This window comes from Hyalella azteca, unplaced genomic scaffold (genome assembly GCF_000764305.2).
Source record: "Hyalella azteca isolate HAZT.00-mixed unplaced genomic scaffold, Hazt_2.0.2 contig12444, whole genome shotgun sequence".
In the NCBI taxonomy this organism is placed as follows: domain Eukaryota; kingdom Metazoa; phylum Arthropoda; class Malacostraca; order Amphipoda; family Hyalellidae; genus Hyalella; species Hyalella azteca.
The window spans coordinates 551,380-562,588 of record NW_025942403.1 but is presented as its reverse complement, the minus strand read 5'-3'; the positions used below and the strand labels follow the sequence as shown (position 1 = coordinate 562,588).

At 39.9% G+C, this 11,209-nt stretch overlaps 1 protein-coding gene across 1 annotated transcript; it reads right to left on the bottom strand.

The window, feature by feature from the left end:
- Nucleotides 1–3,894: 3,894 nt before the first annotated feature.
- LOC108676129 (sporozoite surface protein 2-like) lies at nucleotides 3,895–8,296 on the bottom strand. The gene is made up of 2 exons (XM_018164169.1): nucleotides 8,220–8,296; nucleotides 3,895–4,150 (listed from the first exon to the last, which is right to left on the bottom strand). Exons 1-2 carry the CDS (start codon nucleotides 8,294–8,296, stop codon nucleotides 3,895–3,897), a joined length of 333 nt encoding a protein of 110 aa, XP_018019658.1.
- Between the last annotated feature and the right edge of the window lie 2,913 nt (nucleotides 8,297–11,209).

The following is an 11,209-nucleotide window of genomic DNA, read 5'->3' as shown; positions in this document are numbered from 1 at the left end:
TGATTCCAGGATTGCCAATCTGTATTTAATAAGAACGCAATTGACTCGTATATTTTTCTAGGTACCCGAGTACCCGACTTATACAATACAGTCAATTGAATGATTGTATTAGACCAATACTATTTTTATATTTTTATATTTGTAGTATTGCTACAACATGAGCACGTTGCAGACGTACATGTGGTGGTCATACACAAGGATGTGAATTACAAATTGCAATAAAATTATAATCTTTATTATAATCTTCAGGCTAAATTCCATAAAATTAAAATTTTAATCTGTTAAACTAAAGCATAACATAACTAAGCCTCATATAAATTTTTGTCACCTGCATTAACAATATAAAAATAAATAATTTATTGTTTTGGAACAATATAATATAATAATATATAATATATAATAATAATATATATGATTATAATAATAAATAATTTAAATTTTTGGAATAATCTTCGAGCAATCGCACAGACGAGCAATCTTCTCGTGGTACACCTTCATCGCCTCCAACAAGACTTCACTAATTGCTCTCAGAAGTCAAGTTAGAGCTGCAGCAGATGTATAGCGCATCGTGCTTGTTTCGCTGGTAAAAGTTCTTTGCTGTTATGCAATCAGTCGCCGTTATTCCAAGTGTTACTATCACCAATCCGATACGCATACAAAAATTAATTTTTTTCCTGGAAAATAATAAAATTATTTTTCGTCTTTTACCATCATTTATTTTTCTTTATCATATTTCTGGCCTTTCTTTACCACCTCTGGTTTTCCTTTCCTTCCAAGTGGCACCAACAAGGGAGATGATGATCATCTTAAATTGTAATTTATATTAACCGGATTAAGCATGTATCTTGATGATAAGTATCTTGATAAGTGATGATAAGTCTTGATGATAAGTTATTAAGTTTTGATTTGAACAATTATTTGTGCCTATTAGAAATGAATTTTAGTCTCACAAATAGAAATATCCTTATCATAAGAAGTTATGTGCCGAAATAATTCAGTATTTAATGAGTAGAGACTATTTTTGCGTTCATATCTTTTTGCGTTTTTTTTATTCTTGCGTTCGTTTATGCCACGATTTCCCCCTCTCAGCGTGAGTGGTAATGGATCTGTTTTATCTACGACTATAACTATAAATGATGTAAATTTTACCCAATCTTGCAATTAGTCTCATCAAATATTAGTATATCCGTCTCACAAAGTAACCTCCTGCGCCCACAAGTGCAGGACTTAATGCTGCATTTCACACCTCCTCGCGCTCGAGCGAACGCGTTGGACCGGTGCGGTCGTAACGTGGCCATTGATGTGGATGTGATCACGCTCTGCAACATCCAGAGTGGACCTCAGCTCGAGCTTTACACGAACTCCGTCAGGAAAACACTGTATCTTAATGAAGTAGTTAGAGGCATCGATCGATACTGAACACTTGAACTGAACCGATCGGTCGCAGAGTTGAACGGGTTATTCCTACCGAGAAGTCAACGGTCTGAGGGCCGTGTTTTGGTCGAGCATGAGACGCGTCGGCTCGGCTATTTGAAGTCAGGATACACCGTGTCTTGAAGACCTAGATCTTACATATGATTTGTCGCAGACTGGATCTTCGAAGTCGTTGTGCTTTAGTGGAATGGCTATTAAATAATGTTGTACCGAAGTCAAGTTGTTAAGGTTCGTTCGTCGTATTATTTGTGAAGGTTCGCTTTCAACCTTTCTGATCACAAGAAACGCTCGACGACGTCTGATAAAACAGGAAAAAATGCCTTGCATTGAGCCTCACATTTGACCCGTGACTTCGCCTGAAACATTTCACGGCGTCCAATTTTGTAACACGAATAATAATCGGCGCTGACATCAGCGCTCTGCTTCACGGCTAGCATTGTGAACACATTCTGCATAAAATTGTCCAGAATATTATTCATTTATGACATTTGGTAAATTTATAATAAAAGAAACGATGTGGATTAAAAATGATGGATTCAATAAAAAACATTTCACGACACGAATATTACATTTAAGAGCTAACTAAAATAAAAACTGCATCGCGGTTATATTCGTTATTATTTCTGAAAATAATAACCTTAATAAACATTTAAGATTGTAATTGATCGTTGTGATAGCCCACTTTTTTCTGCCACGCTCCACCTGTGTTATCCTCACCGCGTTAGTTGACGCTGCGCATCAAAATCTCGTTGCGCGGTCGACGTTAACGAGAAGCGTTGCAATTTATTTATCATTATCATTATACGAGTAAGAGTTAATGAGGAAACGACTTGAATACCGATTAAGAATTCGCTCACACAATGGTCATTTTGGGATGAATAATGCATGCAGCGGCATCATTCGCTTCGGATCCAACCGTTTCTAGAAACGGGATCACAATAGTCGCCTCAACAATGGTCCCTTATATAATAATAATGGCCAAATTTTGCTCCATTGATTATGATTTCTCTATGCTAATGGCTGCTATAAGGGAAATGCGACATCAAGCAAATCGCTGGTTAAACCATTTGACTTTATACTTGTATGGACCGAACACTAGAGCTCTTGTATGGACCAAACACATTCTTGTATGGAGAACACTGCATGGAGTACACTGCGTGGAGTACACTGTATGGAGTACACTGCATGGAGTACACTGCATGGAGTACACCTGTCTCTTATACACATCTAGATGTGTATAAGAGACAGGTTATCAGGGTTATGCTGAAGTTATGAGTAAGTTATCAGGGTTATGCTGAAGTTATGAGTAAGTTATCAGGGTTATGCTGAAGCCATGAGCAAGTTATCAGGGTTATGCTGAAGCTATGAGTAAGTTATCATGGTTATGCTGAAGCTATGAGTAAGTTATCAGGGTTATGCTGAAGCTATGAGTAAGTTATCATGATTATGCTGAAGCCATGAGCAAGTTATCAGGGTTATGATGAAGCTATGAGCAAGTTATTAGGGTTATGCTGAAGTATGAGTAAGTTATTATGGTTATTCTGATGCTATGAGTAAGTTATCAGGTTTATGCTGAAGCAAATGATTATGTTGAAGCTTGCAACTGGCAAGGCTAGGCGCTACATTCTAATTCTTTCGTTATTCCTCTTATTTCCAGGCACTGCCCGAGGTTACAAATTGAACAATTTAATTATGACTATTCTTGTTTGCCATTTATTATATAGTTTGTCTCCAGTTGGCGTGGGCAGAAAGAATTACATAAATATTTTAGCCTATTGATGCGATCGTCAATACATTTTTAACTGAGCGGAAAAACACTGCGCCTGACAGATTCACCTATAATTTTGGCAGATCAAGAGTCTCACCTCAGAGACTGCATGCGCTGTGAAAAGTTTCTGGTGCTTTGGCCAACGCCTTGCCTGCATACTACAGTGTCTTGTCTGATCACTGATCAGTGCACTCACATGAGCCAGACGCTGTCTTGCCTGCCTTTGAAAATGTCTTGCCTGAGGTAGGCAAGGTCTTGCCTGTAATAAGGTTTACCTAGGGTATGCAGAGTCTTGCTTTTACTCAAGTTCGCCTGGGGTAGGCAAGGTCTTGCCTATGCTAACTTGCTAAGGTTTGTGTGCGCTAGACTGTCTTTCCTGCACTTGAAAACATCTTGCCTAGACTAGGCAGGAATATGCCTAGCTATACTTAGGGTTGCTTGGGGTAGGCAGGGTCTTGCCCATACTAAGGTTTGGCTGCGCTAGGCAGTCTCCACTAACAAGCCTGTAGCTCTGGTGGCCGCGGACTGGTCAGGCCGGTTTGTCTGGGCTGCAAGGCTCGGGTGATCGCTTCAACAAGCCTGGCAGCGGCGGGGGTTTGCTTTGGTCTGTTATACTAATGGTTTTTGTGACCTGACAAATTGCTCAGTGAGAGATGCAGCAGCTCGCTCGAGAGGCTCCGAGCTTCGATGGGTCATGGGGAAATTGGCTGGAGGGAGAGACGCGCGGGACTGGGACTTCTGACAGGGGGGTTGTTGGGAGTGGGGTTGTTGGGTGTGGGGTTGTTGGGAGTGGGGTTGTTGGGAGTGGGGTTGTTGGGAGTGGGGTTGTTGGGAGTGGGGTTGTTGGGAGTGGGGTTGTTGGGAGTGGGGTTGTTGGGAGTCGGGTTGTTGGGAGTGGGGTTGTTGGGAGAGGAATAGTTGGAGTGGCTGGGAGGCTTGAGTATGGACCTTATGGGAGTAAAGTGCTTGTGTGGTTGTTTCTAGAGGAATTATTTGGAAGGGAGTTGTTATGGTCATCTGATACAGGCAACTTCGCGATCTCCTAACATTAGATAGCAAAAATCGATTGTTTAATCGTTCAACTATTTGTTTTCCAGATTTTATGTGACCTTGATTCACAAAGGAATTTCACCCATCAATCTCTCCTAAATGAATGTTGCAATGTAACGGTTGATCGTCGAAGAGGATTTTATAAGAATAAATTTCAATCCTATCCTCAAAAACTGAGTTTCATGTGTGCGCATTTTGCACCAATAAACTTTGAAGCATCGTGTCTCTAAGATCAATGGATAATGTCATGTTTTCGTAACGTCTACGCTCTCTCGAACAATTCTTGGGCTACCAAGAGAGTAATTTCATTTCACTCGCTCCGTTTTCCACAATTTCATTTTGTTTTTGCTGCGTTTCCATACTGAACAGTGAAGCTCATAACATGACATACTCGTATTTAGTTAGCTGGGTCTATTGGACAAGAGGTCTCTTTTCAAGGATGGGTTGAGATATCTCAAAAAATTATTCCAAAAACTTCGTACGGAAAAACTGTAGCCATCAAAACATGTATACGACTGTATACTTAATATCGCTCAAGTGATGTTTTTCGAGGAATATCATGTATATTGTCATGCAATATACATGAAGTGCAAGCATGCAATCCATTCAAAGCTGTAGATGGATGATGGAAAATGTGTATTAATTGTTGGATAAGATATTATATAAATAACTATACCCTGAGGATGCAGGTCCCCGCTACAGCTTGGACTGTCTTAGCTGGGAACAGGTAATGACCAAAAGCAATTTGGAATATGCGGGCGCGTCTTCTAAACAAAGCCTTTAGAACAAGGACAACAAAAGCAAGCCTCCCCTTAGAGCGTGCTTCTTTGTGAAGCCCTTTTAAGACTCTGGGACTCGTTGTCGTATGAGCTTTTAATGATGAAGAACTTCATGCATGCAATCCCTACAACCCTGCTTTGTTTCGCCGCCAGAAATTTGTGTATGAGAAGCATAGAAGCTTCGGGCCCTACAGCGCAGGCGCCACCAGAGCAACACGTGAGCTCCTGCAACACGCATGCCGGAAATTATGTTGCGAGTTGCAGGAGCAACACGCAGCACTCTTATGCGGGAAAATTATGATGAGCGTAAATCGCGAGCACTAATTTGTTGAAATTTCAAAAGAATGCAAATTTGGATAAATATTCATAATGTCCATATGAATAAGCAATTTTTAATTTATTTTTGTAAAAAATATATCATAAATAAAAAAAGGAAACGGCAATTTCATTGCGTGATTTACGCATGTTTCTCATTGGAATGCGTCGATCTCTAGATGAATCATGTTCAGTGAATACAGTTTACTGTTCTCACCTCAGTCACTGCGAGGTTAGGCGACAGCGCTCGCGCAATCTCTGCGGCCGGAGAAATGAATTACCTAGAAATGCAAATTTCCTAAACGTAAACATCCTGCCTCGTAAACTCGTGTCCATCTCGACACCACCTCGAAAACATCGCCAAGCAGACAAAAATTACTTTACGGGCCTCGCTTGATTATTTTTAATCATGCTTCACGCGCTGCCTCGTCGCATCCACTGCCAGAGCCCCAGTTGAAAGCCTGCATTTTGCCGACACAAAACCTGTTTGTTTAATGACAAAAAATTACGGTGGAGAACTTATATAGTCTCGAACAAAATTCCGTGTCGTGATGTCACCAGGAGCCAAAAATTTTATTACGACGTCGAGTTTCTTAATTCAAAGTCACGGTACCTGCCCGAAGCTTTACGCCGGAATTAAATGAGGTGCGAAGCGTGCAAGTAATATTATTTGTGCATTAAGTTCAGTAATGTTGGATATTTTTTATTAAAGAGGCAATCCTGGAAGCATGGTCCAGATCAGGCGCGCATAATTTTCGCCATCTTTAATAGCCTATATAAAAAGCTCAGCAAGATTGTCATATAAACCTGTTTCCGAAAAATCTTAACAATTCCTCCCAAAAGAGCAATAATTGTTTAATTTAATTACGGAAACCTCATTTGAGATTTTTAGTCAAGAAAAATTTCCTATATACACAGAGCGAAAAATATGTTTCACAAATATAAAATATATCAATGATATACTGAAAAACGTTCTCATCAAACCATAGATCTGCAAAGCGGTCTTGGGTCCGTTGAAATGTAATATAGTTTGAACGAAGCCATTTCCCGGGCGATGCTCGCCAAATCTTTCAAATAAAGCCAATTGTGCGCTGCTTGTCGTCAATATCACATTTCCGGGGCGGTTCAGGACTTGCATGTGTTTTGAATTCACGCAATGACGCTTGCAGTTTTTCATTGTCCTGGCAGGGGCCGCTGCAGAATATCAAGTGACGTTCGCCACCAACATTACTGCCCCCTAACTTCCAACACTCGAGCATAAATTGCATTCCCAAAACATTCCTGTATTTCAAGCCAAGATTAAAACTCTCGCCCAACATAAAGGAAAGCTCCGCTAAAAGGCTGCATGGCCACTGGAAACCAACTTCTGTTAATTCCAAAGACTTTCGGAATCTTAGAAGTAGTGGGAACCTCATTTCGGTTGAGATTAACTATAGTTTGTTGTTATACGCAGCAAATTAATTGCCTCTCTACTCGAAATTACAGATATTCTTAAATGAAAACCAATCAACGTGTTCGGTGTTCAGCATGCACCACCAGAAAATTTTGAAGACTCAGTTTTAGGTTGAAGGAGCAATCATTTTCTCCTTGAGATCTGCATCCGAATAAACCCAGCTGATCAGAAGCAAAGATCCCACCTGCCAATATCATTGCAGCATAGGAAGCTCGACCTACTCACAATCACTGATTCCAAATGGAAATATTAGGCAGATGGGCCGATATTGGTCCTCGTTTCCTACACAGGCTTTCGTCCCCTGGATCGAATTTGAATGCATGGCCCCTGATGTAGATTTATACTGATAGCAAATACAAATTTATTGGCTGGACTCGTGGTTCTCAATTCAAGGAAAGTAATACGTCAGTAAGAATGCATGGAAACGAATCACCTTTCCTTGAAATAATCAGGGTAAAGAATTGGTGCTCCATCTTGGGATACAGAAATTTAGTCCTGATCTAACTTTAATACGGATGTGGGTAGCTCTTCTGCACATAAAATTCATTTAAATATTCGGCCTGGTATTTTATTCGACAGTGTAGTAATCTTTTACTTCCTGCAAAAAATGTAAACTGTTATAAAAAATCATTTAATATTTTTACCTGTAATACCTTCACACACCCACAAACTCCTGAATTCACAAGTTACTAATTTGGATGCAGGATGAGGTGCCCCCAAATGCTAATTTGGCTGCTGCAGGCTCTCTGAAGCCTTGCAACATACCACCTGTCGTAAGTTCGTCTTGTAATGCCTTCAGTATTTTGTAGTGTGAATTGCCCAAAAAATCTATTATTCGGCAATGTTACGCGTATGCCACTCATGTTGCGATGTTCTTTAACTGCAACGCAACGCGTGCTGCATTCGACCATCACAGAATGAAATGCAGCCGAAAATTATTCCTTATAACTCACGGTGGAGACAACTCGCACGATTCTCTCGAGAATCATGTCATGAATGTGTATTGGTTTTTATACACTCGCTCTGGCTAGCCTAAGCTCTATAATTCAGGTTGAGCTTGGGTTGAATCTTGATTCATCCAGAGGTTGTGACTAATATTTTTTTTGTCACGAACCCACGTGTTCTTGAGACCTGTCGTCTTGTAATACATAAAAAATTTGGATTACTTTCCCCGGATTTTCAAGTTTTTTTGGCAATATTTTGAATCAATACCAACGTTTTTGTTCACGAAACTCCAAGCTAGCAGTCTTATTCAAATGTCGTGTTCATCGACAGCTGCTAAGGCCACAAATCAATTTAGACACCATGACATGTTTTTAACTCGGAGGTTTACGGCGGTTGTTCATACAAATCTCTGAGCATAATATCAGACATGCGTTCTGTTTGCGTGGTATAGTGTAACTGACTCTAACGCACTCACCCATCGAACGAACACGAAGGTCTTACGAGCTTCAGGGATCTAAACTTAAATTCAGATTTGAGTTTGGTTTTATTCATAGCCATGAGAACGAGCCCAACCAAGGCGCTTGTAGGGCACAACTAGAACTTGTTACCTCGAAAAACATGTCCCATCCTGCATACATCATAGGCGGCTTTACCGAGACTTGCCTCAGCATTTGTTGGCTGTCCAGTCAATGTTCACAGGCCTCTTACTTTACGACCAACAACTGTTACTTCATATTTACTCCTTCAGCCGGTCACCTCAATAACAGCACACGTGACGAGGTGTGCTTGACTGCTTGCCTGAACGGGTGAAAGCACTGCTCCTACAGTGTTATACATTGCAGTGTTATACATAGTGTTATACATAGTGTTATACATACAGTGTTATGCCTAAAACGATATGCTAGCAGAGTTATACCTGCACGGTCACCGGCTCGAGTGAGACCAGAAATTTTGTCCAATATTTAACTCGTCCAATCATTTACCAAAATATGACAAAAACCAAATTATTGCTAAACTTTTCGTAATTTAAAATATTTATAATAACATTAATTAAGTTAACAAATAATGATTTTGTTACATTTAATATAACCTCTCGTTATAACCTAGTAGAACATCTCTCTACATCAGTCCTAACGCGGAGTCCGGTCGTGTTTCTTTCGTGCGCCTTTTTTCTGACGTCCTAATTTCTATTATCGACGGACTAGTTCCTGGCGGAGGGCTGCTGATTCGGCACAATTGTGACGGGCCAGAGAACGACCACAACACGGAACCCTTATCGGAAATTGGTTGCAGTAACGAGCTGTCACGGCAGTTGCAGTCCCTGCCAAATTCCGGCCTCTTTTGACGCTCAGCTCCTATGGCTTTGAGGTTAAGTGCCGATCTATGGCGCCAGAAATCGGCGAATTTTCACGGTGCTCTATAAAAAATGTCGTGGTTTGTAAAATTACTATGATTACTACATGAAGGACTGATATTTACGAAAATCCAAACTCGCAGAAGTAATTCAATATGAGAATCAATCATTGAATAGAAAACTATGAATTAAGCATTATTTAATCATTTATAACTTTTCCCCCACGAAAAACTTGAGCTAGATTCCCGCACAACGAATCCTTTGGCACGTTGAAATTTTTATAAACGACTAAATATTGCTCATTTTATGATATAAAACTGAATCGATGAATTTTTAGCTGAAAAGAACGAAAATTCAAATATATTATAAATAGAAGTATGACAAATAGCAAGTCGGAAAGAGGATCTCAAGAGGGCAAGGGAGCTCCCGCAAAGCCCTTTAGGGACCTCGCATCCGATCGAAGAGGTTTACTGCACTCGTCAAGGCCAAACATACAAATCCTGTGCCGTTTCTTGCCAAGAAACCAACAGTGAAACAGACAATACACGTGTAAGTAATATGCTTTCATATTATTTAAATTCCGTTGATATTTAGTCTCTCTGAGCAAATGTCCTGCTGCTTCCAATTGCTTAAATAAGGTTATGTGTCTGTTCTTAAAACAAATTTTCCGCGTAGAATTGTAAGGCGGTATGTCCGAACACGGCACAATAATTCAAGCGAATTAAGTTATCTTCTTAATGAAGCTTGAATTTCGCTTAGTTTTTGGGATAAAATTTCTCAGCACAAACGCCCCCTAAATTGTGTTACTGTCACTTCGTAATTTTTACAGAAATCTCCGGCTTTAATGGACCTGAACAAATTATAATCAAACACAAATGAAAGTTGTACAAATTAAGGGCTACAATCTTATCGGTTTTATGTTAGCCGAAGTAACGGTTGTGGCAATCTTTCCTAGTGTAGCCAATTCTATTTTGCTGGTATCTCTGAAGCTGTCGAGCGCGCCGCCTTCTCCAACATTTACTAAGCCTGTTTGTGGAGATTGTGACGCGATGAAATCCTGTAAATCTGTTAAGAGCTTAATGAGGCCCGCTTCTTCACACCTCCTTCATCAGGCTAATTGCCGGCACTGCGGTGACAGAATTATTGTGTGGAGAATGTCAGCAGATGTCACCTGGATAAGAACATGGGCTAGGCTGTGCTGGATGTCGCCGTAGCTGTGAAGGTAACGCTGCGTAGCTAGGGGAGACTGCGCTGTACAACTTCTCTGACTACGATAACATCATACAATTTTTTAAAAGGTAAATAATTATAAAGGTTTTTCGTACGTTGATAAAGTGACGAAGAAATTCATAAATAGCTGCAGATGAATGTTGAAATAGGTAATAATAAATGAAAGTCGTGCAGTATATGGTATGTAACACAAAAAATATTTAACTTAGTTCATCGAATTTTACGGAAACCGTAATAATTTTTTTTAAATATATGCCTGGGTTGTGCTGATAAAAGTGTTCAGTAAAAATGTAAATCAAGTAAAGGAGCGCTAATTGGGAAAACATAAATTTCCAATCGACGCTAGTGGTGTTGTTTGTAAGATTTATACAAACAACAGAATCGCTTATGAACATTTTTCAAAAGTCCCGGATACGTTGTAAATCTGAGCATGAAAGCGAGGACGTTTTTTTTCATTGTAATTTATTCTTCAGTAAATTTTGCAACGGATCTGAAAGTGAAGCCAATCAACTGACAGCGACTGGAAGTGAATGTTGAGATCATCCCAGGCGTTGGTTAACCAATTCGACGTTTCTTTACTCCAATGGCGTTACAAATGAACGAGTGCGTCAGTTCGGGAGAATGTACAAAAAGTGGATGCGTTATTACCAAAATGTACGTTAGTCGCTTCAATGGTTGCAATGTGGAGTTACGAAATTCTTCCAATAGCCGCTATGGTCACTGCACTATTTATGTAGGGCAACATGGGGCAGCGCGCCCCCATTTTTTTTAAATTAAATTTTTGATAAAGTTTTAATTGATACGAGGTGGTTCTCTGTTTTGTTTAAAGGTACAACTAATGAGGAATGTATGATGTGAATTAGATGCTTATAGAGTTATTC

Bases quoted from the DNA above. Each gene is read 5' to 3' on its own strand.
- LOC108676129 (XM_018164169.1), bottom strand. From the start codon at position 8,296: ATGAATAAAACCAAACTCAAATCTGAATTTAAGTTTAGATCCCTGAAG. The intron at 4,151-8,219 runs GTGAGTGCGTTA...TACTCCCATAAG, and splicing joins CCTTCGTGTTCGTTCGATGG to GTCCATACTCAAGCCTCCCA.